The sequence below is a fragment of the Symphalangus syndactylus genome, chromosome 5 (genome assembly GCF_028878055.3).
Source record: "Symphalangus syndactylus isolate Jambi chromosome 5, NHGRI_mSymSyn1-v2.1_pri, whole genome shotgun sequence".
NCBI classification, from domain to species: domain Eukaryota; kingdom Metazoa; phylum Chordata; class Mammalia; order Primates; family Hylobatidae; genus Symphalangus; species Symphalangus syndactylus.
The window spans coordinates 22258355-22286095 of NC_072427.2; the positions used below are offsets into that span (position 1 = coordinate 22258355).

The following is a 27741-nucleotide window of genomic DNA, read 5'->3' on the forward strand; positions in this document are numbered from 1 at the left end:
CGAGACTTCACAGGCACCTTCAACTTTAGTCCGCCGGAAGCGGAAGTCAGGTGGTTGTCGGATTTTAGAGGAAGGCGCTCCGTTACATTGGAGAAGTGGAGTGGTCTGGAGTTCCACGGTGTGGTGGGCCAGAGGCCACCTCTCCTGGGCTTCTCAGTGTCTCGCCGGCGGGGTTTGGCCCGAGCTGGATAGACATAGCCCTTGGCGGGTGAGTCGCCCCGGACGCCCGGGAGGAGGGAGCGGGGCGGCCGAGCTGGGTGGCCAGCGAGGTGTCCTCCCCCTGTGCGGTGATCTGTACGCTTTGCTAGACCGAAACCCATTTACTTCTCACGGCCCGTAATATCCCTCACTTCTGGAGGTATAAGGTGCTTCGGAAGGGAGCAAATCTGCCAGAACCTTGGTAAGCAAGCTGTGATGTACCTTGAGGACGGACTGGAAAACGCAGTTGTTTTCAGTCTGCATCTTCGTCTGTTCCCCGGGCTCATCTCCTAGGGCAGCGAAACCCCATTCTGGTTGGTTATTTCCAGGGTTAGTCGCCCGCAGCCAAAGTTCTTTGTGGTTTTATTTGTGGTGAATAAATTAGCAGTGTTCAAGTACAAATCTGAAAGGCTTACCCTAAAAGAACATACATATTATGAACTTTTTATTCATACTTGAACTGTTTTGCTTTTGAAGGCCCAGAGGACAAATCTTGTAGCTTCTTGCTCTTGAGAACCAGTTCCCTGTTTGGAATATTAGCTTTGCAAGTCTTTAGAGCACCTTTTTTGTTTTATTTTTTTGAGACGGAGTCTCGCTCTGTCGCCCAGGCTGGAGTGCAGTGGCGCGATCTCGGCTCACGGCAACCTCCGCCCCGCAGGTTCAAGCGATTCTCCTGCCTCAGCGTCCCGAGTAGCTGGGACTACAGGCACTTGCCACCACGCCCGGCTAATTTTTTCTATTTTTAGGAGAGACGGGGTTTCACCGTGTTAGCCAGGCTGGTCTCGATCTCCTGACCTCGTTATCCGCCCGCCTCGGCCTCCCAAAGTGTTGGGATTACAGGCATGAGCCACCGCGCCTGGCCTTAGAGCATTTTTACTCCAATTCTTTCCTTGAGTAAGACTCTTATGCGCCACCCTTCCCCCCAAACACCTTTTGAGAGTTTCCTTAAATAAAGTCAAGTTTGTTGTTTTCCTCCCACAGATTTAAACAACCTAAACATTAAGCAATACAGCTGCCTCAAATCTTTGGGGTAAGTAAAGCTTGGGTCGATTAACATTCTATTTAAATTTCATTCTCAGTAATAATACAGTTGATATTTGTTTACTTGAGTGTGGGTAGGGAGTCGCGGGAGAACATATGAGAACATAAAAATGGAGTAGCACCTTTTCCTTGCCTTATGATTTTTACTGCCCATCTGGATTAGGTATGGGTCATGTTTTTAGTGATTTCTGTGATCCCAATAGAATTCTAGGCATGATTTTAATTAGCTGAATTTATTTAAAACTCATTCCTTGGATTTGAGAATTTGACATAGTTTGCCAATCCCAGACACATTGAAAGTCTTTGATATTTGGTATTTGATAAAGCATACTAAGAGCAATAGCCTGAAAGGTAAGAGTGTCAGGCTGGGCATGGTGGCTCATGCCTGTTATCCCAGCACATTGGGAGGCTGAGGCAGGCGGATCACCTGAGGTCAGGAGTTCAAGATCAGCCTGGCCAACATGATGAAACCCTGTCTCTACTAAAAATACAAAAATTAGCGGGCGGGCGTGCACTTGTAATCCCAGCTACTCGGGAGGCTGAGATAGGAGAATCACTTGAATTTGGGAGGCAGAGATTGCAGTGAGCCGAGATCGTGCCATTGCACTCCAACCTGGGCAACAAGAGTGAAACTCCTTCTCAAAAAAAAAAAAAAAAAAAAAAAGGCTGGGTGCAGTGGCTCACACCTGTAATCCCAGCACTTTTTGGGAGGCCAAGGCGGGCGGATCATGAGGTCAGGAGTTCAAGACCAGCCTGGCCAACAAAACCCCATCTCTACTAAAAATGCAAAAATTAGCTGGGTGTGGTGGCACATGCCTGTAATCCCAGCTACTTGGGAGGCTGAGGCAGGAGAATTGCTTGAACCTGGGAGGCAGAGGTTGCAGTGTGCTGAGATCGTGCCATTGCACTCCAGCTCTGGGTGACAGAGCAAGACTCCGTCTGGGGAAAAAAAAAAAAAAAAAAAAATCTACATATTGTTTCTTGCAATTCAACAATAATTTTGGTTTAATTTTGTTGGAGTGAAAGTAGGTAGTATAAATGTTACAAATATTTGCATATGTTTGGAGGAAAGGCAGACTAATGAAGTTATCACAGTAGCTTCCATTGTCACATCTCTTTGTCCAAAACCTTTCATTGGAAGTTAATAAAGTAAGAAAAATAATTTGGGCCAGGCACAGTGGCTCGTGCCTGTAATCTCAGCACTTTGGGAGGCCAAGGCAGGAGGATCACTGAAGCCCAAGACTTCCAGCCTAGGCAACATGGCGAGACCCCGTCTCTTCAAAAAATACAAAAATTAGCTGGGTGTGGGTGGCATGCACCTGTAGTCCCAGCAACCTGGGAGGCTGAGGTGGGAGGATTGTTTGAGCCAGGGAAGTCAAGGCTGCAGTGACCCGAGGTTGTGTCACTGTGCTCCAGCCTGGGTGACAGAGTGAGAGACCCTGTCTCAAAAAAAAAAAATGTTGAATTCAATATCTAAAATATGACAAGTCTGAAAGCACACAAAGACTTCCATGAATACCCTGCCTAAAAATTGCTTACTTCTTGTTAATTTTTAATTTTTTTTAATGGAAATGTCTTTAAAACTGTACAGATTTTCAGAATGACTGACACTGCCGAAGCTGTTCCAAATTTTGAAGAGATGTTTGCTAGTAGATTCACAGAAAATGACAAGGAGTATCAGGAATACCTGAAACGCCCTCCTGAGTCTCCTCCAATTGTTGAGGAATGGAATAGCAGAGCTGGTGGGAACCAAAGAAACAGAGGCAATCGGTGTGTATTCAAAAGAATAAATGCGGATGGTTGATCTGGCAAAGGATAGCTTTAATCTGCTAGACTGGAAGGCCAGTGAGGGCAGGGACCAGTGTTTTTGGTATGTACCTAACAACAGTACCTGGTACATCGTTTCTGATAAATATTTGCTTTAATATTTTTTCAGCACCATATATTTTTTCCTTGCTGTTCAAGCGTGGTGTGTTTTCTTGTTTTTAGATGTTTTTCTGTAGACTAATATTTCCAATGCAAATCTACTTTAAAAACCTAGAGTTTTCTACAACTTGTTTAATTCCATAAAGAAAATACTGTTTCAATTTTACTTTAGGAATAAGTTTACAAATGGAAGTTACTTTTACTTAATAATTCAAAATAGTCAAAGTAATAAATTACCATACCGTTTTTGTACAATTGAATAGATTTCACTTTAATTTGGAACTATTCTCTATTGGTTATATAGTCTGCCTATGTCTCTGTAAAGTGTACCTAGTATAATACTGGAAGAATGATTTCAATCTTAGGAAAGTTTTGAATAACTGGCGCTATAACATTCTATTGTGAAAAATGTTTTTTAGTCTTATTTATTGTGTATTAGAATGAGAAACCAGAAGCACTGCTATGGGTTTGTCATATGTTTTTTTAACAAGGGAAGTTTAAAGACCTTTTTTGTTTTATTGTTGTAGGTTGCAAGACAACAGACAATTCAGAGGCAGGGACAACAGATGGGGGTGGCCAAGTGACAATCGATCCAATCAGTGGCATGGACGATCCTGGGGTAACAATTACCCGCAACACAGACAAGAACCTTACTATCCCCAGCAGTATGGACATTATGGTTACAACCAGCGGCCTCCTTACGGTTACTACTGATAGAAATGTTGGCAGCTTTTAGTAAAAGCCTTTACTCTGTTACCATGACAAAAGTTTGGGTGTCTTCTGTTGGTCATAGTTTTACATCTGATTTTACAGAATGGATTATTGATTTTTTGGAAGTTGAGACTTTAAAAAAAAAATAGATCTTACTTGCGAGATGCGATGGTTGCTGGGAATACCTGAAATTGTGGATTATATTGCTGACTTCTACCTCAGAATCTTCTTTGTTTCATGACTTAATAGTGCTTTGAGTTTGGTATATTATTTGACCTCTAGGAATTCTTTGTTTTACACAGAAATAAAAATTTTAAAATAGAAAATGCTTTTACTTTGTAAGGTAAGAGAGTATCCATATGCTTAGATGTGCTCGTTTCTAAAATTCTAGAGGTTGACATAATCAGCTCATGAATGCACAGCTATGCTTTTTGTGATAGATTGTACATAACATCAGCAGTTGAAAGGTAAAACAATTGCTTTTTTTTTTTTTTTGCTTTTGTTACGTGACTATGGTACTTTGTGATTCCTTAATCTATAGATGAGTCAGCTCCACATTTGAGTCTCTTTTTAGAGGGAAATCAGTAATAAAGCTGTAAAATAAGGAAGGAATCATTATCAGTTTGTGTCTTGATCTGGTGGTGTTGGGATAAGGGTACACATCATTTTATACAAACACTTAAGGCTTTTCGCTAACAACATAGCAGGTCAAAATTCACACATACGAAAGTTTAACTCTGTACTGTTCTCACTTTCCTTTTTAGTCCTGTAAATGCTGCATTTTGATTGTTCTTACTTTTTTGGTATTTAATGTGGGCTGATTTTACAATGTTACATTCACTTCCAGATGCATACCTCTGCTGCTTTCTCTTCTATAAATAGTGATGCTATAAACTTCCTTTCACAGAGATCATTCTATTTCAAATCATTTAATGATTATTACAATGATTTCATTCAAATAAAAATTTAAAAAAATTTAAGCATCTTCACTCCCAAGTTCTGGCAGTTAGCCCATTTATTAATATGGTGAAATGAAATTTTTGGGTTTTTTTAATGCTATCCTTCATATCTATTGAAAAGGGCTTATTTGGTTTAAGAGTAACATTAAGAGTGCAAATTTCAACATAGATCAAAGGAATTAACAGGCACCTTCCTGACTTTATTAGAGTGACAAGAACAAAACAAAACAAAACAACAATATTTAAAAAGGCATCTTCCAGCTGGGCATGGTGGCTCACGCCTGTAATCCCAGCACTTTGGGAGGCTGAGGTGGGCGGATCACTTGGGGTCAGGAGTTCGAGATCAGCCTGACCAACATGAGGAGACCCCATCTCTACTAAAAATACAAAAATTAGCTGGGCGTGGTGGCACATGCCTGTAATCCCAGCTATTCGGGAGGCTGAGGCAGGACAATCGCTTGAAGCCCAGAGGCGGAAGTTGCAGTCAGCCAAGATCATGCCACTGCACTCCAGCCTGGGCAACAGAGCGAGACTTCATCTCAAAAAGAAAAAAAAAGGCATCTTCGTAAACCTGTTTTTTACTGCCTTCTCTCTTAGCACCCCACTCTAGGCCCTCAAGGTTGACTTCTCCAGGTACTTCATGCTCTGCATCTACCTCTCCCTTTTATTCTTCCTTCCTGAAGAGCCATCCTCTCAGGTAACTATGTTATTGGAAATGACCTAATAAGTCAGGCATTCACACTAAGATGCAAATACAATTTTAACAGTAAGGGTTTTCCCTGTACCTCCCTAATTATATCATTAGGCAAGAAGCCAGTGCTGTTATATAAAAATAGGATTTGATACTACAGATATTTAGCCTAGATAGTAATGTCCTGACTACACCCCAGGATCTTCTCTGAAAGCAGAAGTGTTATCAAAAATATCACCTGGTTGGGTATGGTGGCTCACCTGTTATCCCAGCACTCTGGGAGGTAGAGGTGGGAAGATCACTTGAAGCCAGGAGTTCAAGGCCAGCCTGGGCAATGTAGCAAGATTCTGTCTCTACAGAAAATTTAAAAATTAGCTGGGTGTGGTGGTGCACGCCTGTAGTCCTAGCTCCTCAGGAGGCTGAGGCAGGAGGATCCCTTGAGTCCAGGAGGAGTTCAAGACTACAGTGAGCTAGGATCATGCCATTGTACTCCAGTTTGGGCTAGATAGATGCTGTCTCTCAAAAGTAACGATTTACAGGCTGGGCACGGTGGCTCACACTTGAAATCCCAGCACTTTGGGAGGCCGAGATGGGCAGATCACCCTAGGTCAGGAGTTCGAGACCAGCCTGGCCAATATGGTGAACTCCTGTCTCTACTAAAAATACAAAAATTAGCCAGGCATGGTGGCGGATGCCTGCAATCCCAGTTACCTGGGAGGCTGAGGTAAGAGACTCACTTGAACCTGGGAGGTGGAGGTTGCAGTGACCTGAGACCGTGCCATTGCGCTCCATCCTGGGCAGCGAGCCAAACTCTGTCTCAAAGAAATGAAAAAAAAAAAAATTTATAAAATCATCACCTGAGAAAGCACAGGCACTGATCAGTAGTTGGGACAGTATAGCTGACTTTAGCTTTAGGTCAGGATTCTGTGCTGTGCCAGCTGTTGACACAAAGGGAGACATATGGGTCCAAGGCCAGCACTGGAGGAGTACTTCTCAGGAAGCTCAGAAGAGAGGTGGTTTTCCAACAGTATTTAAGTGTTTTAACACCCAACACAGCTAGGCTACATGTGTCCTGAGTATCAGCCCTGCTTGAAAAAATGGGAAGAAACCTCCTTTCAACATGAGTTAATTCTGCATGCTGCATGAATAATCTATGTTGTTATGGTTTTTGTCTTTTAACAGCAGTTACTACCAGACTGTACCCCTGCCCCCCATCTGCTTAAAACCAGGAAGAAATAAAAGGCACAGTTTCTGCTTCATAAGACAGAAAAATAACATGAAAAAAAGCTTAAAGATAATTTAAGAGTGAAAACAATTAAAATAGTGTCAAACAGAATTAATTTCAAGTAGTCTGTTATAATAACATATGGCATTAGGTATAAGGAGTCCTAGCTTCCAGTTCTGTGCTTAAAACATATGTGACCTTGAGAAAATCATGTAAACACTGAGCTTATTGGCTCAGCTGTAAAAATGGGGACAATACCCACCCTGCCACCCTCACAGAATTATAAAAATAAATAATCAAAGGAAGATCTTGAGAATATAGAGTTGTGATCATTAAACCCCTAGTGGGACATAATAGGTGCTGCATAAACATTTGTTGAATCAACGGGAGGGAAGTATTTGGTAAATTGTAAAGCGTAGTGTTGACATAAAGGATGTAGAGTAACGGGCAGAAGATGAGGTAAGGCAGGAGACGTTGAGAATTAAGGATTTGTGATTGTTTCCTTATGTTAATTCATATGTGAATTAGCAAAGGAAAGCAAGTTATCTCATTCAGAAAATAAATACTTCAAATGTGGAAGATGGTTTGTATAAAAGTTGAGCTAAAATTAGTAGCATTTGGCCAGGCTCAGTGGCTCACACCAGTAATCTCAGCACTTTGGGTGGCCAAGGTGGTGGACCACCTGAGGTCAGGAGTTCGAGACCAGCCTAGCCAACATGGCAAAACCCTGTCTATGAAAAATACAAAAACTAGCCAGGCATGGTGGTGCAGTCCCAGCTACTAGGGAGGCTGAGGCTGGAGAATCGCTTGAACCTGGGAGGTGGAGGTTGCAGTGAGCCGAGATTGTGCCACTGCACTCCAGCCTGAGTGACAGGGCAAGACTTCATCTCAAAAATAAATAAATACATAAATTAAAATAAAATGAATAACATTTGCCATTTGGAAATTGGTAGTGAATTTAGAATGTCAAATGTTAATTACTGAACACATCAGATTAATGTCCTTTTGAGAACAGGATGCTGGGGACTTTGAGAGTTTTTTGTTTGTGTCTTGTTTTTGAGTGCTAGGTGGACTTGGGGTTATACAGAATGTAATAAACTTGAGTCATTGCTCTGAGAATAGTTTTGGGGTTCTTGAAACCACATAGGAAAAAGACATCTGGGGAGATTTCTAGCATGGTTTTTGTTTCCAAAGCCACTTTCCTTATAATGCTCAACAGACAAATATGTAATTATCCCTTGTATTTTATTCACCTAAAGAAAAATATAGGACTTTATGATAGAATTAAGGGTAATAAAATGTCAGCTTTAAGTTTAGAATGTTAAAATTGAAGGAAATGATCATTTGCCCTGAATCAGGTTATTGACAGCACTAATTTTGAACTCTCATAAAAGAACTATACTTGTTTTCTAAATATAATGTTTTTTAAAAATTTTATTTATTTTAAACAAGTTCAAGCCAAACCTAAATACACTTTTTTTTATACCTTAAAAATTTTCCTAGACTTCCTATTTCATTTGATTCATCCAATCCAAACACAGATCTGGCTGTGTAGACTGTTGACTTCTTCTAATTAGCACAATTATCTATAATGAAAGGATTTTTTTTTAATTAGGCAATATAGGAAATAAATACTCCCAGTTTAAGGTGGCCTCTATTATTATTGGACTTTAGTTAGCTGGAAATGTTAGTTGTGAAAGTACTTACTTTGTAATGTCAGACAAATGAGATATTATATGTAAACTATTCACTGAAATGCCTATTTGAATTTTTCTTTCAGTATCTTGCATTTTAACCAAAGACACATATTTAATATATATAAGTGAGGATTTTGAAATATTAAATAAGGCTTTGGTTAATTCTGTGTGAAAAATTATATAAGGTACTCAAAGAATCTTTGTTCTGTTTATTTGTGAACACAGAAAGATATGCTTTTAAAACTCTCAAATTTTAAAATTGATTTAAGCCAAATAGCAGAAAATACTCTTGACATTGGCAGAAGTGAATATTGTTAATGTTTACATTAATTATTTAGGATTCAGATATATCCAGATATGACATAATATCTAAACAAAGATTTCTCCTGACATCTGCTATATTAAATTATTATAGAATGAAATAAACAACTAGATTCAAGTAGTAGATTGCAACACTGGAGCCCACAACAGCCTTGAGAGCAGATATCTCCTCTTTTCTAGAAGTCTGGTCGATTACTGCTGGGACCAGCTTTTGAGGAAAATAAGGATGGAAGTAGAGATCCCTTGACTCGTGGACATTCTGGGAGAGAGTGGCCCTGGGCCAGGCTGGCTGCATGGGTCCCAGTCAGTGGGGCTGCACCACATCATGGTGTGCCCAGGATGAGGAAGAAGTGACACTTCAGCTGTCGTGACACTGCAGAGGCCTCCGGGTGCCAGAGAAACATCTTGCTTCTGAGGAATTCAATTATCAGTACTGTCAGATTAGAAAAGTGGAGATGAGCTGTGGATAATACCCCTCAGATTTAAAGATTTACAAGATGAAATAGGAGGAGCAGGTTAACGAAGAAGACAAGCCTTCAGTCAGAACAGCTGGCCAGGCACGGTGGCTCACACCTGTAAACACCCATCACTTTGGGAGGCCGAGGTGGAAGGATCACCTGAGGTCAGGAGTTCCAGACCAGCCTGGCCAACATGGCAAAACCCCATCTCTACTAAAAATACAAAAATTAGCTGGGTGTGGTGGTACATGACTGTAATCCCAGCTACTCGGGAGGCTGAGGCAGGAGAATCGCTTGAACCCAGGAGGTGGAGATTGCAGTGAGCCGAGATTACATCACTGCTCTCCAGCCTGGGTGACAGAGCGAGATTCCGTCTCAAAAACAAACAAACAACAACAAAAAAAACAGCTAATATGTGATTCGACTGCCCCATTGCAGGATTAAGAGAGAGCATAAAGTATGCAGCACTGAGCTAGGCACTGAGCTAGTCCAGTCAGTCAGGTTCGTACATAAGAGTGAGTTATCCGTGGGCTGCTTAGGTGCAAGAAGGACAACTCGCATATCTTTCACCAGTGTCTTCATGGGCTGATGGGCTGATTTCAGTTGCTTTCATTCCTCTCCCTAAGGGGCACAGACAGCCCCATGTATGAGCTAATTCAGTTGGTGTTTTCACTCCTTTCCCTCAGGGACACAAGAGCCCTATGTATTAATTACCAGTTAGATTTTCTCTGGGTTTCAGTGACTCCTCCTGAGACAGCTTCAGGGGATGATAAGATGATCTCATGGTTTTTTTCCACTGCTAGTGCCTTTAACTCCCTAAAGAATCTCCAGCCCCTTTGTCTGAATTAGGTAAATAAAGCTGTTCTAATTGCTAATGGCTAGAGCTTTGTTGTTTGTGTGTGTATTTTCCTCATTTTAAAATTTCCTCAACTTGTGTGTTTGCAAAATAATAAAGCCGGGTGCGGTGGCTCACGCCTGTAATCCCAGCACTTTGGGAGGCCAAGGCGGGCGGATCACGAGGTCAGGAGATCGAGACCATCCTGGCTAACATGGTGAAACCCCGTCTCTACTTAAAAATACAAAAAGAAATTAGCCGGGCGTGGTGGCGGACGCCTGTAGTCCCAGCTACTCTGGAGGCTGAGCAGGAGAATGGCGTGAACCCGGGGGGCGGAGCTTGCAGTGAGCCAAGATCACGCCACTGCACTCCAGCCTGGGTGAGAGCGAGACTCCGTCTCAAAATATAAATAAATAAATAAATAAATAAATAAATAAATAAATAAATAAATGAATAAAATAACAAAATAATAAATATAAAAAGTGAAACAATACAAAAATGAATAATTTTGGCCAGATGCAGTGGCTCACACCTGTAATCTCAGCAGTTTGGGAGGCCGAGGCAGATGGGTCGCCTGAGGTCAGGAGTTTGAGACCAGCCTGGCCAACATGGTGAAACCCCGTCTCCACTAAAAATACAAAAAAAAAAAAAAAAAAAAAAAAAAAAAAAAAATTAGCCAGGCGTGGTGGCTCAGGCCTGTAATCCCAGCTACTAGGGAGGCTGAGGCAGGAGAATTGCTTGAACCTGGGAGGTGGAGGTTGCAGGGAGCCAAGATTGCACCACCGCACTCCAGCCTGGGCAACAAGAGCGAAACTTCGTCTCAAATAATAATATTATTATTATTTTTTTAACTGACTTCTATAGCTGTTATTTTCCTTTATTCACTCTTCTCTATCTTGCCTTCTAAATTTCATACTGTTTTCAGCCTCTTCTCTGTTGCACTGTTTCCAACATGGTCTTTATTTCTATTATGCTTTTGTTTTTCATTTTTATTTATTTGAGACAGGGTCTTGCCCTGTCACCCAAGCTGGAGTACAGTGGCGCAATCATGGGTCACTACGACGTTGAACTCCTGAGCTCAAGTGATCCTCCTGCCTCAGCCTCACAAGTAGCTGAGACTACAGCCACACGCCACCATGCCTGGCTAACTTTTTTAATTTTTTTTGTAGAAATGGGGTCTTACTACGTCGCCCAGGCTGGTCTCAAACTCCTGGCCGCAAACTATCCTCCTACCTCAGCTTCCCAAAGTGCTGGGATGACAAGCGTGAGCCAACATGGCCAGCCTTACCTTTTACTTTTAAATTATGTTAGCCACATTTCAAGTGCTCAATAGCCACATGTGGTATGAGCAGCTATCACGTGTACACGCCACCCAGTACGGCTGTAGAAGAGAACTAAAGGCTAGCATTTCTGTTGACTTGACTCACTCCCTTATTGTCCACAGTGCCCCAATCCCCGTAGGCATTTCTGGGGAAACCTAAGGCTTTGAAACAGTTTGAACGTCACTGTGATAGTAAAAACACATCACAGATTAGTTTTCTGTAGAAATGACCAGGGAGTATGTAACTTGTGGCTGCAAAGTTTGGGGATTCTTCCCTCCCCAAACTCTATCTTAGGGGACTGATGAACCCTGAGGCAGACAGGATTATAAAATGCAAAAACCCTTAATAACTAAATTATAAGGATTGTCTGAGGAATGCCTATGTGGGTAGAAATAGGTGGTCTTCCTGCAACCTAGAAAAAGGGAGTTCCTGTGCTATGAAGGATCGTTATCTCCAGTGTTGTCCCAAAGGACCTTCTGTGGCTGGCTGATACCATAGGTCCATCCCTGCAGCAGAAATGGGAGCTATAGATGGTCATAGCTCCCTTACCCTGGCCCCTAATTTCCCTGGCTCTGATTCCAAGCTCTCCAAGCAGCCTTCAAATGATGATTCTCTTAAAGGGATTTCCCAAAGGGACAGAATGTTCTCACCAGCAGATCCCACTATACAGTCTATTTGGCAGTTGTGTTCTTCACTCAAGTTAATAAGCTGGCATCTTGATTAGAAATTAGCTCCTTGCCAATTGCCCAGCCTAGATCCATTTTCAGAAACACTGGCTACGTGGATTTCTGAAACCTGCAGGGTTAAGGAAGGAACTCAAGACCATGCTGACTCCACCATGGCAGTGGGCTGAGACTCTCACGTACCCAGCTGGCCCCAAGTTAACAGCACTCTGGCCTGAGCTAAATTTAAGATACAGGGGACTAAGCTTAAGGAATGGCTCTGAGAAGATGAGAAGGATCACAGCGTGTGAGCATGTAGTCTACCTAATAGCGCTGTTCACTACAAAAGGAACCGAGTTTCAGTTTGTGTGGCTTTCTGCTGTTGTGTTACGGTGCCACCTCTTGGATGTAAATGGAAATTCTAAGTTTTTAGTCACTAGTTACATGCATTAAAGCAATTTGAATTTGGGGCCACGTGGGTTCTAAAATTTGTATTCTGCATTACAGCTACAGGACTATGTAACCAAATCCCTGGAATCTAGGAGGGGGATGCTGATAGCCCACAGCCCAGAGAGCTGCCTCCTAAAGTTTGAGCATTTAGGTGTTTGGAACTTTATTTTTCAAGACAGAATCTCTGTCGCCCAGGCTGGAGTGCAGTGGCATGATCTTGGCTCACTGCAACCTCTACCTCCTGGGGTCAAGAGATTCTCAGGCCTCAGCCTCCCGAGTAGCTGGGACTACAGGCATGCATTACCATGCGCAGCTAATATTTGTATTTTTAGTAGAAACGGGGTTTCACCATATTGGTCAGGCTGGTCTCAAACTCCTGACTTCAAGTGATCCACCCGCCTTAGCCTCCCAAAGTGCTGGGATTACAGGCGTAAGCCACTGCACCTGGCCTAGGTGTCTGGAACTTTAAACACTGTAAAGGTGCCACCTCCATCCTCTGGTTATTGCTGTCCCTCTCCTAACCAAGAGGAAAGTGTGGAATGGCTCACAGAAATCAGGAGTCTGAAATCTCTGCTCCTGCCTCCAGGGCATAATGAGCCAGGCTGTTCTTTCCCAGGATCTGTTGAAGTACAGCGTAGGCAAAGCACCTAGCAGTGTCTGTCAAGTAAGCACCCAAGTTAATAAATGATTAATATGTTTGCCCAAGTAATTATCGTTTATTAAGGTGCGGGTGATAGATGACAGATGCAGTGCTAGAACATCATATGTCAGCATAGTTGGATAAATATTTTTCAAACCTTATTCATGGGCTGCTTCAAATCCAGGATTCTCAGGAGAGCACAGGACAAGAAAGGCAGCGTAATCAAGTCACTATAGACTGCCTAGCCAGTACTCACTTTAACGCGAGTGCGCAAAGCTAGAATCATGTTATTAGATGAATGTTATGGAGGCTGAATATTTTGTGTCTTGGGCACTAGGTCACTGGGTCTACTTCAGTATTCACAGGGGAAGACCAGGGCTCGGATGATGAAAAGTACATTAACTGAGCTTCTACAGCAGGTCAAGGCGCCCAAGCCTTAGCTGTGATCTCTTAACAGTAGGAACAGTCCTGTGTGAGACAATTAATTGCGAGACTGCTGAAGACTACCTCGTTTGCAGTGGGGAAAAGGGAATCATATTCTAGGAATACAGCCCCTGGGCCAGTTCCTACCTCCAACAGTGGTTTGTTTTGTTTTGTTTCTATTTTTTTTGGTTGTTGTTGAGACAGAGTCTCACTCTGTCACCCAGACTGGAGTGCAGTGGCGCAATCCCGGCTCACTGCAGCTTCTGCCTACTGGGTTCAAGCGACTCTCCTGCCTCAGCCTCCCAAGTAGCTGGGATTACAGTCATGTACCACCACTCCCAGCTAATTTTTGTATTTTTAGTAGAGGTAGGGTTTCACCATGTTGGCCAGGCTGGTCTTGAACTCCTGACCTCAGGTGATCCACCAGCCTTGGCCTTCCAAAGTGCTAGGATTACAGGCGTAAGCCACCATGCCTGGCCCCAAAGTAGTTTTTGATGACAAAGTGTCACCATGTCTTCTTTGTTAAAAGATACTGCTATGTTTCTCAAAGAAAAAAACCTCACTAGGCAAAATGTTCCCACGTTTAAAATATCACTGTTTAAAATGAAGTAAGTAGGTTATCGTAGTAGAAACTGGTGGTTCCTATCCAGCATCCATTCCTCTCTTTGTAACTTTTCCCAATTCTATTCAGGTATCCAACTCTCTCTACTTCTTTGCTTCTGAGTATGCTGACCCCATTTCCACCTCTAGGATGGGCCTTAATTGGCCTGGAACAATTAGGGTAATTCTTTCTTCTATAATTACTGCTTTAGGGAATTTGTGTTATAGAATGGCATTCCCTGACCACAGGGGCTGGCCTAGAAACTTCATGTGACTTGATTTGGGCTGATATAAGGGAAGGCTGACTGAAAGCTTTTGGAAAATACCAGAGCTCCTAGGAGTGGCCTTTTCTCCTACTGGAGGGGTTGATACGTGAATATGAATATGAAAGGCCTTTTGTCTACATGAGGCAAGTGGGCCTGAGGATGAAACTGGCACTGCAGAAGATTCAGGGGAAGGAAATAAACCTGATCTTGTTTTTTTTTTTTTTTTTTTTTTTTTTTTTTTTTTTTTTGAGTTGGAGTCTCCCTCTGTAGCCCACGCTGGAGCACAGTTTGCAGTTGTGTGATCTTGGCTCACTGCAAACTCTGCCTCCTGGGTCCCGGTTCACAAGCAATTCTCCTGCCTCAGCCTCCCGAGTAGCTGGGATTACAACCATGTGCCACCATGCCCAGGTAATTTTGTATTTTTAGTAGAGACGGGGTTTCACCATGTTGGCCAGGGTGGTCTTGAACTCCTGACCTCGTGATCTGCCTGCCTCAGCCTCCCAAAGTGCTGGAATTACAGGCGTGAGCCACCACGCCCAACCGAAAGTTGATCTTTTTTTTTTTTTTGAGATGGAGTTTCGCTGCTGTTGCCCAGGCTGGAGTGCAATGGCACGATCTCGGCTCACCACAACCTCCAACTCCTGGGTTCAAGCAATTGTCCTACCTCAGTCTCCTGAGTAGCTGCAATTACAGGCATGCGCCACCACGCCCAGCTAATTTTTTGTATTTTTAGTAGAGACAGGGTTTCTCCATGTTAGTCAGCCTGGTCTCGAATTCCCGACCTCAGGTGATCCACCTGCCTTGGCCTCGCAAAGTGCTGGGATTACAGGCGTGAGCTACCACGCCCAGCCAGGAAAGTTGATCTTTTATGGTATCATTTTATGACATTCTAACAGTGATCCATGTAAAATCCACAAATAAAACGGCTTTACAGCACACACTGAAATGGTGTTGAAAAAGAGTTGGAAAAGCTCTTAAGACCATGTAAAACATAAGCACATTTGCAGGCAGTAGTATATGGCAGTTTAGAAGACAAAGCAGCTGGGCTTAAACCAAGCTCTGCCATTAATGTGCACTGTGATCTCACATAAGCCACCTTTTTCTTGCCCTTGATACCTATTTGGTACAAGTTAAGTGTTGTAATAGACAAGTGGCTTCTCTTTCACTCTCTGAGATTTTTTCTTTTTGAGACGGAGTCTCACTCTGTCGCCGAGGCTGGAGTGCAGTGGCACCGTGTGGGCTTACTGCAGCTTCCATCTCCTGGGTTCAAGCAATTCTCCTGCCTCAGCCTCCCGAGTAGCAGGGATTACAGGCACCCACCACCATGCCTGGCTAGTTTTTATATTTTTAGTAGAGATGGGGTTTTACCATGTTGGCCAGGCTGGTCTCAAACTCCTGACCTCAGGTGATCCTTCCACCTCGGCCTTCCAAAATGTTGGGATTACAGGTGTGAGCCACCACACCCAGCCTGGACTTCTTATATATGAGGTCTTATATATAAATATATATATCTATATATAAAATCTATCTATGTATATCTATCTATAAAGAGACAGACAGAGACAGATACAGGGTCTCACTTTGTTGCCCAGGCTGGTCTCGAACTCCTGGGCTCAAGTGTTCCTCCTGCCTCAACCTCCCACAGCGCTGGGATTACAGGCGTGAGCCACCATGCCCAGCTAACATCAGGAATTTTTATTATTGTTCTTCCTTGTGGATTTTGTTTTTAATGATTTGGTCCATCAATACATCTTTCTCATGTACTTGCTGGACAAAGCGCACAACTGCAAATCAGCTCTTCTGATCAGCAAAGGAAATTAATTTATTTACCTTAATAAATTACTATAACTTGACCTGAATCTGTAAAAATATATTATTAGCTTTTGAAACTTTAATATAGATGTAATTTCTGACAAGCTTTTACAAATACTGAAAATAGCTTCCAAGTCCTCTTTTTTTCTTTTAAGGATCTTTGGAGATTCATAAAAACTACTGAATTTGCTGATTATAAATTATTACTGAGGAAGAAGAAAATTCAGTGACTTCTCAAAAATTATAATTCACATTTAATTACAAGTCATGATTTTTCTTTACTTTTTCCACAAAACGGTCAATATAATCTTTAAAAGATGTAAAAAAAAAAAAAAAAGTTTACATTTAAATAAGCATTTTAAAATTTAAAGTAAGACTACAAAGCAGCATAACAGGTTTTCTGTCACTTATAAACTGGATTAGAAAACAATCCCCAGAATTCCAGAACCGTTGTGGAGATATGATTTTTAATTTACAATCTAGAAAAACTGCATTCAACAAGGAGTCCAAGGATTTGGGTTCTAGTTGCTAGCTTGCATGGTACAATCTTGAGTGTCTCTCAACTTCTGGATATAGGAAATCAAAAGCCCCTCGCAACAGAAGGAAAGGTGTTAAATCAGGTCATCTTGAATATTCTTTACAGCTCTGTTATTTTACAACGCCATGAAATCAGAGTAACATGTTCCAGGTTGTTTGGGGTTTGGGATTTTAGAACCCAATTCAATGTACAGCACTTTTTAAATTTCTACTTTTTGGAGTCTTATTCGAATATATACATATATATATGTCCCCCATGTTCTTCTGTGCATGTAGTATATTTTTCTATTTAACAGCCTCTTCTTCATTAGCAATAAAAAAGTTTCTCAAGGATGTATTTTTCATTTCTTTTTTTTGTGGGGGAGGGAGTTTCACTCTTGTTGCCCAGGCTGGAGTGCAATGGCGCCATCTTGGCTTACTGCAACCTCCACCCCCCGGGTTCAAGTGATTCTCCTGCCTCCCGAGTAACTGGGATTATAGGCATATGCCATCATATCTGGCTAATTTTGTATTTTTCATAGAGATGGGGTTTCACCATGTTGGTCAGGCTGGTCTCGAACTCCTGACCTCAGGTGATCCGCCCACCTCGGCCTCCCAAAGTGCTGAGATTACAGGCATGAGCCACTGTGCCCAGCCTCATTTCTTGCTTTTATGTTTTTTTGGCTTCCTTTTTTAATTTCTCCAAGATCTCTTCTGGAGTTGTAGAAGCCAAAAGCTTCACCACCTTTTCACGAGATTTACCACCCTGGACCAAAAGAGAAAAAACATACTTTACTGTTTAGCACATTCTAATGCTATTAGAGATAGCAGACCTCAGTTGTATAATGAATGGGCTTTCCTGATGGCTTTCTCTTGGTTACTTCTGGTCTAACCAAAGACTATCTCTTAGATTCTTCCTTACTAACATTTGTTACTAAACATTTGTTAGTACTAACAACTCTCCAGGGTTTTTACCTTCATACATTAATTTCTATAATAAAAGCTGGACATTAAAATCTCAAAAATGGGCCGGGCACGGTGGCTCACGCCTGTAATCCCAGCACTTTGGGAGGCCAAGGTGGGTGGATCATGAGGTCAGGAGTTCAAGACCAGCCTGACCAACATGGTGAAACCCTATCTCTACTAAAAATACAAAAATTAGCCGGGCGTGGTGGCATGTGCCTGTAATCCCAGCTACTCAGGAGACTGAGGCAGGAAAATCGCTGGAACCCAGGAGGCAGAGGTCACAGTGAGCTGAGATCACGCCACTGCACTCCAGCCTGGGTGACAGAGCAAGACTCCATCTCAAAAAAAAAAAAAAAAAAATCTAAAAAATGATATTCTGGTCTCAAGCAATTAAGTTAAAAATGAAAATCATCTTTAAAATACCAAAATAAATATTGCAATTTTATATAAACTTCGTAGTAAATTATAAATATAAACAAATTGCTATTCTCTATGTTGTTAAACATTTCTGAAAATTCCAAACAAAAAGTAGCCACATATCCAAGTGCCACGATTTCACAACCACTTAAAACAACTTTAAAAAGGATTTGTTGGCCAGGCGTGGTGGCTCACGCCTGTAATCCTAGCACTTTGGGAGGCCGAGGTAGGTGGATCACCTGAGGTCAGGAGTTCGAGACCAGACTGGCCAATGTGGCAAAACCCCGTCTCTACTAAAAATTAGCCAGACGTGTTGGCGCGCACCTCCAATCCCAGCTACTTGGGAGGCTGAAGCAGGAGAATCACTTGAACCGGGGGTGGCGGGGTGTGGGGGGTGGCAGAGGTTGCAGTGAGCCGAGATCGTGCCACTGCACCCCAGCCTGGGCAACAAGAGCGAAACTCTGTCTCAAAAAAAAAAAAAGGATTTGTTTTCAAACACAGCCTTTAAAGAAGATAAAATTTGAGAAGGGGTTTATTTAGATGGGTGGAATTTGAACATGCAGAATAATGAGGAACACCTTTCAGGCAAACGTCAGACCATGAACACTAGCCAAAAATCAGAAATGACCTGCCACAAGTGGGGGGCATTCAAATAGATTTTTAGGTGCAGTCTGTTAATCAATGACTGTGAATGCCAGCTGGAACCTGGATAGGAGCTACATAATATAGCACTGGAAAACAAGTAGAACTTTAAGAAATACAAACATGGCTGGCCCCCCGTCCTGCAGATTCTATTTCAAGAAGCCTGGAGTGATACCCAGGGATCCGTATTTAGAAGTCATTCCCAGGTGATTTTGATATCCACCCCTAGTACAAAACCATATTAATGACATCATATGCACCTTCTATCTTCCCAATGAGCTTCTCCTAGCAAGCAAGGACAAAGTGGGGGATCATGGAGTCCCTCATGGAGATGACTAACAATAGGAATTGCTTTAGATTTAGTGTGGTGATGACTTAAACTATGAGAGAGGTAAGCAAGATTAATCTGACAGCAGGTTCAGGAATGAATTCAGAACGGAGAAAACGCTGGCAACGGTGGCAGTGAAGAAGCATAAGCACACAGTGTGGACAGTCTCAGTAAGGATTAAGGCAGCAGGCATGAAGGAGACTAAACAGGAAGAATTTACAGATTTCTGCGATTAAGTAAATATAAAAGTTATAAACAACTAGTTTCCCAATTATTTGAAAAAGACAAAGAAAAATCAGTATTTTATGAATCATTATTAATATGTAATAATCAAAGATGGCTAGGCATGGTGGTTCACGCTTGTAATCCTAGCACTTTGGGAGGCTGAGGCAGGCAGATCAGTTGAGGTCAGGAGTTGGAGACCAGCCTGGCCGACATGATGAAACCCTGTCTCTACTAAAAATACAAAAATCAGCTGGGTGTGGTGGTGGGTACCTGTAATCCCAGCTACTTGGGAGGCCTGAGGCTGAAGAATTGCTTGAACCCGGGAGGCGGAGGTTGCAGTGAGCCAAGATCACACCACTGCATTCCAGCCTGGGCAACAGAGTGAGACTCCATCTCAAAAAAGAAATAAAATAAGGCCAGGTGCAGTGGCTCACGCCTGTAATCCCAGCACTTTGGGAGGCCCATGTGGGTGAATCACCTGAGGTCAGGCGTTTGAGACCAGCCTGTCCAACATGGTGAAACCCTGTCTCTACTACAAATACAAAAATTAGCTGGGCCTGATGGTGGGTGCCTGTAATCCCAACTACTTGGAAGGCTGAGGCAGGAGAATCGCTTGAATCTGGGAGTGAGAGGTAGCAGTGCGCCAAGATTGCCCCACTGCACTCCAGCCTGGACAATGGAGCGAGACTCCATCTCAAAAAAAAAAAAAAAAAAAAAAAAAAAAAAAAAAAAAGAAAATAATTAAAGATGTTTAAAAAGAGAGAGACCACCGGGCATGGTGGCTCATACCTCTAATCCCAGCACTTCGGGAAGAGAAGGCAGGTGGATCACTTGAGGTCAGGAGTTCAAGACCAGCTTGACCAACACGGTGAAACTCCGTCTCTACTACAAATACAAAAATTAGGCAGGCATGGTGGCATGCGCCTATAATCCCAGCTACTCAGGAAGGTGAGGCAGGAGAATAGCTTGAACCCAGGAGGTGGAGGTTGCAGTGAGCAAAGACTGCGCCACTGCACTCCAGCTTGGGAGACAGAGCAAGATTTTGTCTCAAAAAAAAAAAAAGAGACCTACCTTATCCAAAATCACATCACTCTTCCTGAGTTCTAGGACCTTGGAAAGATACCGACAGAGCTCAGCATTAGCCTCTCCCTCTGATGGAGGTGCTGCGATAGCTACATTTACAGCCTCTGCTGTCAAATCTGGAATGAAAACAGTGTGGACTTTATCCTTAAGGAGTTCTTTTTCTTCACGAAGCAAGGACATTTTGTAAAAGAGTTTTTGCATTTGCCTGGCACATAGATTTTCAATTAAAAACTGTTGAATGAAGAAATGAATGATTAATCACATTTAAGTAACATGAACATGATAAAAATGGCCCTACCATTACAGGAAATAAATCCAGAGAAGAAAACAGTTATTTACCCAATCTTGCTGACCAAGATAGGCTTACAAGATAGGCCCTGGGGAATATACTGGATTTAGGCAACTGGAAATTGCCCCTAGTATGTGAAAAGCCCCAGGCAGGGAGTCATAGATGGCCTTCAGCCTCATCAATGTCACTGAGGAAATGCATGGACAGCGCAGCTTACTAGATTGTACAAGGTTGTGCAGGGTTTCCTCATCAGGAAAATGAGAGCCCTGGACTAGGTTCACCTCTTATGTGACATATATCTTGAGTGTTTTTAAAATTTAATGTTTACTTAACAAATATTTACAGAGCACTTGCTATACACTAATTTTAAGCACACACAAATGTGTTAAAGGCTTTACAAATACTAACTTCTTTAATCCTCATAATGACTTTATGAAGATATTAGTACCATCATTATCTCCATTTTACAAATGAGCCATGGTACCCAGCCTCCCATTTTAGATCTAATGAAACATAATACTCCAACAGTAGACAGTGTCCACACCCACTACTTAGAAAATGCTGGCCAAGGAGGGTATGGCTGAGTTAACTTGGTCATCAGCATAAACCAGGTCTAGCACATCAATGTTGTGGTTTTCCTTTCAAAATCTAAAAATGGTTTGAAATACAGAGCTTTAGAGGTGAAAAAGACCTTCAAAAGAATTTAGAGCAATGGTTTTTGAACTTTTCTCCTTTAGAATCCCTTTCCCCCAATTTTCTCTAGAATCCCAATATGTAAAACAAATGTAAACATAGCTAGTCAGGAGCCCTGTCTGCCTGGCCTCCCCCTTGTCCAAAGCTGATTCCTGAGGCACCTCCAGCACTCCAGAGAATAGCCTGAAAGCCTCTTAGTCCAACGATCTCATCTGACAGATGAAAAAACTGGGCCCATAAATGTTTTATACTGTTTTGATTTAAAACAAATTCGCACAGGAACTGATCACGGGTCTCAGATCTCAAGTTTTCTCCCTCTCCTTAGGCCAGTGATCATTAAACTACACTGGCCAATGTCTCCAGTTTTGGAACAGGACAAACTAAGAATAATCTAGACTACACACAAGTTTCCATAACTGTCCTTTCTAAAATACCGTATTTTTAAAAAGGAAAATATACAATGGTTTTCGTGTAACTTGGCATGATTTAAAGATATATTCACTTTCAGACACCTTTACATTAGAATCTAGAATTTTTAAATGGAGAAGCCTCTAACTGCAGATGTGAAAAATCAACTGTCATAGAATAAGCTTTCAGCTAACCAAAACAAAGGAGGGCTGTAGGGGACACCTGATTCACACTTGAATCCCACCCCAGTGTTCAGGTATACCTGTTACAGCATTTTGTTTGGAGCCAGGTTTTGCATGGATGGCTACGGTGACACAACCTTTAGGATCAACTGCCACAGGACCTAAGGGAGGAAGTGGTCTCTCTGGTTCCTTGCTCTGGCTTTTACCCTAAAACGACAACCACACAACTTTACAGGTTACAAAATATTTTCCCACACATTAAATTTGATTCTTCCACTACCCCCTTTCACCCTTAACAGACAAACTAGGCTCATCAGTGGTGTCCAGGGACTTCTGGCCACCTAGAACGCTTTTCCCACAACCTTCAAGGCTCTACTCAATTTCCCCACGAAGCATTCCCATCAACCGAACAGTGTTTTTTCCCCCCTTGCAAGAAAACCTAACTCTGGCTTCTAAACCTTAATGCTTGTTCCTCCCTCTGCTTTGTATTTCCAGTTCCTTGGGGGCAGGGATACTTTATTATTCATCATGGTATCTCACGCAGTCGGAGCTAATAAATGTTGGTGAAAGTGTGTATGTGTGCGTGTTGGGGGAAAGGGAGGAAAAAACAATAGTGCTTGATAGTTAAAGGCCTGTTATGGGACAGGGGTTGTGCTAGGAACTTTCATTCAACAAATATGTAGGCAATGGATATGTAAAGATGAAAAGGTACATGGTCCTTGCTCTCAAGGAGCTCGGACTGCTGCGAGAGAGAAAGAACATACAAAATTATGATACACTGTGCTAAGTGCACCGATGAGATAGGCACAGAACATTACCCCACAAGCAGCTCAGCACTGGGGCACTGGAGAATGCTGCCAGCAGGAGGCAGTGCTTGAGCTGAGTCTGAGAAACGGGCTGGGGTTGGCCATACAAAGATGGTAGAAACGAGAGTACTGTATTCTGACAGAAGGGGTGCGATCAGCCAAGGTAAGGGAGGAGAAAGCAGAATACAGCCTCCCGGAGAAGCGCAGGCGTCATGCCGCTGCTGGAACATGAATTGCTGGACTGGGAGTGCGGGTAGGAGGCCAAAGGTCAGCACACGCAGCCCAAGGACTGATCGGCTGCCGCCAGGCCCAGCGCTCAGAAGTCACCGGGTGGACGGCGGCGCAGCCTACTGAGGCGGGGCGACCGCAGCAGGAGCCGCAGCTCTGGGGGTGGCGGCGGCTGTCCTGAGCCCCGGAACTGAGAGACGGCAAGCCGCTGGCAGTGCCTCCACTCACCCCCGGGCCCCGCTTCTCCCGCACTCCTCAACGAGTACCCCTGAGGCCCACCCCTCTCCTGCCACGGGAGCTGCTACTGGCCTTGGTCGTCGCACCAGCCTTCTTAGGCATCTCGGCGCGAAGAGGAAGCCGAGTGGAGCCCCGACTATTGGGTGTTGCCCGGAGATGCCTCAGCCCGCTGCGGAGCCGCAGCATCCCCGCTTGGGAAGGCGCCGGAAGAGCCCTCTGCGCTTGCGCAGGTAGCGGGCAGGAGCGGCCTCAGGGCCCAGCGCATCCGCTCTGGCCCGAGGGCGACACCTTAAGGCCGGCGGGAGCGAGTCTCGTGGCCGCAGAACATGCGCGAGCCTCTTTTGTTCTGGAACTGGCCCCAGGAAGTGGAGCTGCGGATCTGGGGCCTTACCGTGTCATGGCCCACCCCCCTCAGCTGATAGGAAAGTGTGTCACCTCTGGTGTTCTTTCCTAATCGGGGAAAGAAAGGTATTGTCGCTTCTCAGAATTGGAGAGCGCAGCAAGGAGTGCACAGGGCCAAGTGTCTTCTCGCTCCCGCAGCCAAGCAGCAGATGCAGAATCCCACGCTGCTGCCTGTGGCCGTCAAGTCAATAGAGAGCCTCGTGCCGGCTTGGCCCTTGTGAATCTTGCACGTATCGATGGCGCACCTACCTTGTGCCAGGCGCAGCGGATCCCACAATGTAAAAGAAGAGGAAATACACTGCGACATGTGGTATGGCGAGACATGAAACAAATCAGCAGCGGCAAGATCATGGAGTCAATGAAGGCTTTCAAGCAAGGGATTAGCAGTCCAATTTGTTGGGTTTTAGAAAGACACCGGCTGCACTGTGGCCGACAGAGGAAAAGCCAGAGATAGGGAGATCCGCCCCCTAAATGGGAGAGGGTGGCCTGAACTAGAGTAACCGCAGGGAGGGTGGAGCGCTGATCATTCCAAGGATCTTCAGGAACTGAAATGATCAGAACTTGGGAATGACTGCATGTGCGAATAAGGGGGAAGAGTCGAGGAAATGCCCAGGTTTGGGGCCCAAGGAACAGGTTTGGGAGGCCGAGGTGAGGAGTCCAGCTTTGGACATAATGAGTTTGAGATGCCCACAGGACATCCAAGTACAAATATTAAAGGGGTAACTGAATATATGTGACTGGAGTTTGCGAAATCAAGGCTGGCGATAGAGATTCTGGAATCTTCTGAAAGCAGATGGCAATTGAAGCTATGGAAATGGATGAGAGAGTGTGTAAAGAGCACGAGGGCCCAGGTTAGAACAGCAAGGGCAGGTAGAGAAGTCACCAAAGGACACTGAACAGGTAGGAGTACGGTGTAACGGCAGCTAAGGAAGGGCGCTTCAAGAGGGAATATCAACAGTGATGAACGCTCCAGAGAGAACATGTCACGTGTAACGACTGAGAATTGGCCACAAGATTTAGAAATCAGGGCAGTGTCGGTGACCCGGGCTAGGGCAGTTTCAGTGGAGAGAAGGAAATGGAGATAATTGTAGAGAATAATCCAGTGACTTCACTGCGAAGGAGCAATTTGTATCTGGAGGGGCACATGACATTCAGAGACTTATTTTTATCATATTTGAAGATTGGTAGGAAAGAGCCAGGAGAGGTTATAGCAGAGGGTGGTTCCTGAAGAGGTAGGATCTGAGCTCAAGTAGAGACTGACTTCACTACAGGAGGCCTTAGACACTCCTTCCTTCCTAAGGGAAAGCTTAGGTGGACATGTAGCTGTGTTTGTAGGTTTGGTAATGGGAGGTGGAATTTCTTTCATAACTAAGGGTGGGGGAGGTGTTGAGGGTGTATTGGGACTCTTGAGAATGGCAAAGGGCTGGCTATTGCAACTCACCCAGCGGTAGACAGTTAAGGGAGACCATGAAATCATCATGATCCCAATTTATAGTTACATTATTTTATTTTTATTTATTTTTGAGACAGAGTTAGGGGGATGGGAAGAACCTGTTGCCCAGGCTGGAGTGCAGTGGCGGAATCTCGGCTCACTGCAACCTCCGCCTCCTGGGTTCAAGCAATTCTCCCTGCCTCAGCCTCCAGAGTAGCTGGGACTACAGGTGCGTGCCACCACACCCATTTTTTGTATTTTTAGTAGAGACGGGGGTTTTGCCATTTCGCCCAGGCTGGTCTCGAACTCCTGAGCTCAGGCAATCCACCCACTTTGGCCTCCCAAAGTGCTAGGATTACAGGCGTGAGCTAGCGCCTGGCCTATAGTTATGTTACTTTAAATGCCTGCTAAGAAGTTTTTTTTTTTTAATTAAAATTTTTTTTGGCCCCAGTGCTACTACCAAAGCGGTCAGGATGTTGAAGATAAGGCAGACAACTGGATTGATTCAGGTATATATAAGTGGGTTGAGGGTTATTGATGAAATGGTTAAAGTGATTAAAGACCAAAGGAGGAGAGGGGTTGAGGGAGACCAAAAGTAGAGTAGAGAAGGAAGTAAAGAAGAAAAGAACAGAGAGGACAAGGGGCTGCAGTCTTCAGGTTCAATAACGAGTGTAACTGGAATGTGAGTGAGAGCTGGAAGAAACACAAAGGTTGTGGCCAGAGAGTGGGATGTCTGAATTTACTATTTCAGATGTAGAGCAATTCCACATCATGATAGGGTATATGGTGTGGCCACGATAAGGAATGGTTAAGTTGCTGGAGGTAAAGAAGAAACTGGAAACCTAGGTGTAGCTGGGTTGTCCACATGGCCACTGGGGCCATGCAGAACAAAGGCTTGCGCAGAAGAAAGTGAGCCAGGTGTTAAACCAAAACACTATTTCCCTTCTTTGAAATCAGTTAAGAATTGAGGCATAAAAGCTGAACCAGCATTATATAGCAGTCATTTGTAGAATCTGCTTTGGGTGAAGTCAAGTCAGCCTCAATTAGAGGTTTGGCAGTTGTCATGGAAATAAAGGGGACGTCTGTGAAGGTGAGTTACAATGGCATCTGGCTAGATGGGTGAGGAGAGCGAAGAGGTGCCCTGCTGCAAACCATTCAGCCTTTCCCACATGTGACTCAGGAGTAGGGGGTATGAGGACTTCATTGCACCAGTGGGGAGGAGAAAAGCCATCCGCCCCATGTGCCACCAAACTGCACCTGACTTGTTGCTCCTGCCCACATCCCTGCCTCTTGAAGGGAGAGAGAGGCAGAGTGGGAAGACATACTGCCTAACGGTGAGGGAAAACACAGGGACTCATTCAAATGGCAGGAAACCCCTTATAAATGTTTGTGGTGGTTCACATTTTATTGAGACAGGATCTCGCCATGTTGCTCAGGCTGGTCTCAAGCTCTTGGATTCAAGCAATGCTCCTGCCTCAGCTTCCTCAGTAGCTGCGCAACTACAGGCCTCATTTTACCTTGTTTTAAATAGAGTTCTACTTAAAAACTCGCAATGGAGAAACAGGAAAAGGGATTTTTAAAAGCATATAAACAAGGTGTATGTGAATAAATACACCGTGTAGCTCTGGGGCTGGTTGTTGGGGCTGGGATTGCGATGGTACCATCCTTCTTGTGAAGGAAGTGTTTTTTCTAATTGGGGGACAGTTCCAGGTCTTGAATCTGGATGACTAGAACCGGAAGTAGAAAGTGGTTTGAAGAAGCACTAAAAAGTGGGACAATGTTTTAAATACATTGCACATATCACATTGAAGACCTTGCTCTCTTTAATGTCTTCCAAGTTTATTCCCAGGTTAAAAATAATTTTTAAAGAACTACAGGTACTACTATCAACACTCTGATAATGCAAGTAATCTCGATTTCTTGGGTAGATACTGGAATATCACACTTTCTTAAAATAGTATATTTTACAGTAAATATAGATTAGTCAAGTATCTTTCTGGGTCTCAATGCAAAGTTTGAGAATGGTGACATGTTATTTTTGGACCCAGCAAAACTCCGTAAATGGGTTTAAATTCCACCTCCCACCACTTAATAACACTTTTTTTCCTGCCCCGACAGGGTCTTGCTTTATCGCCCAGGCTGGAGTACAGTGGTGCTATCATAACTCACTGTAATCTTGGACCCCTGGGCTCAAGCAATCCTCCCCTCAACCTCCCAAGCAGCTACAACTATTGGCACGTGCCACCACAACCCAGCTAATTTTCTTATTTTTCAGAGACAGGGTCTATGTTGCCCAGGCTGGTCTTGAACTCCTGGCCTCAAGTGATTTCTGTCTCAGCCTCTCAAACTGCTGGGATTACAGGTGCGAGCCACCGTGCCCAGCCTAGCTGACCTTTTAATTTCTTTGCCTGTGAAATGGGTACTTACCTTATACTGATGCTGTGAGAAACAAGTAAGAATGTAGTAACGTACTTACTGCAGAGCCTAGTACATAGTAGTCACTTGGATAGTTATTATTAATAAACAGCTGTAAGATGACAGTCACACTCTAACAGTAAATAAGACTATTTATTGGATTCTCCCACATTCTTCATCCTCCACCTCCTGAGATTAGAACAGGGGAGAAAAACCTGAGGCCACAAGTGATCAA

General features: G+C 43.6%; 2 protein-coding genes across 8 annotated transcripts; one reads left to right on the forward strand and one right to left on the reverse strand.

Moving 5' to 3' along the window:
* The first annotated feature begins 24 nt into the window (after positions 1–24).
* RAMAC (RNA guanine-7 methyltransferase activating subunit) lies at positions 25–4488 on the forward strand. 2 transcript variants are annotated; one of them, XM_063638625.1, is made up of 4 exons: positions 67–208; positions 1180–1228; positions 2831–3009; positions 3693–4488. In XM_063638625.1, exons 3-4 carry the CDS (start codon positions 2840–2842, stop codon positions 3877–3879), a joined length of 357 nt encoding a protein of 118 aa, XP_063494695.1. In that variant the 5' UTR covers positions 67–208; positions 1180–1228; positions 2831–2839; the 3' UTR covers positions 3880–4488. The 2 variants fall into 2 exon arrangements, with proteins under 2 accessions (XP_063494696.1, XP_063494695.1); XM_063638626.1 differs by lacking the exon at positions 1180–1228 and having other exon boundaries at positions 25–208.
* On the reverse strand, positions 3095–27651 carry C5H15orf40 (chromosome 5 C15orf40 homolog). Of its 6 annotated transcripts, none has more exons than XM_055277403.2 (5): positions 23330–23486; positions 22067–22193; positions 20403–20530; positions 5787–5877; positions 3095–4469 (listed from the first exon to the last, which is right to left on the reverse strand). In XM_055277403.2, the coding sequence occupies exons 1-5, from the start codon at positions 23441–23443 to the stop codon at positions 4447–4449; spliced, it is 483 nt and encodes a 160-aa protein (XP_055133378.1). In that variant the 5' UTR covers positions 23444–23486; the 3' UTR covers positions 3095–4446. The 6 variants fall into 6 exon arrangements, with proteins under 6 accessions (XP_055133378.1, XP_063494692.1, XP_063494690.1 ...); XM_063638621.1 differs by lacking the exons at positions 3095–4469; positions 5787–5877 and adding exons at positions 17441–17519; positions 18461–18597; XM_063638622.1 differs by lacking the exons at positions 3095–4469; positions 5787–5877 and adding an exon at positions 8171–9202 and having other exon boundaries at positions 23330–27651.
* Between the last annotated feature and the right edge of the window lie 90 nt (positions 27652–27741).

Coding starts and splice junctions, on each gene's coding strand:
- C5H15orf40 (XM_063638620.1), bottom strand. CDS start 23,443: ATGCTGCGGCTCCGCAGCGGGCTGAGGCATCTCCGGGCAACACCCAAT. Junction 22,194..23,329: donor AGGCTGGTGCGACGACCAAG/GCCAGTAGCAGC, acceptor TTGTCGTTTTAG/GGTAAAAGCCAGAGCAAGGA. Junction 9,181..20,402: donor GTGATGTGATTTTGGATAAG/GTAGGTCTCTTT, acceptor TGAATTCCTCAG/AAGCAAGATGTTTCTCTGGC.
- RAMAC (XM_063638626.1), top strand. CDS start 2,840: ATGACTGACACTGCCGAAGCTGTTCCAAATTTTGAAGAGATGTTTGCT. Junction 3,010..3,692: donor CAAAGAAACAGAGGCAATCG/GTGTGTATTCAA, acceptor TTATTGTTGTAG/GTTGCAAGACAACAGACAAT.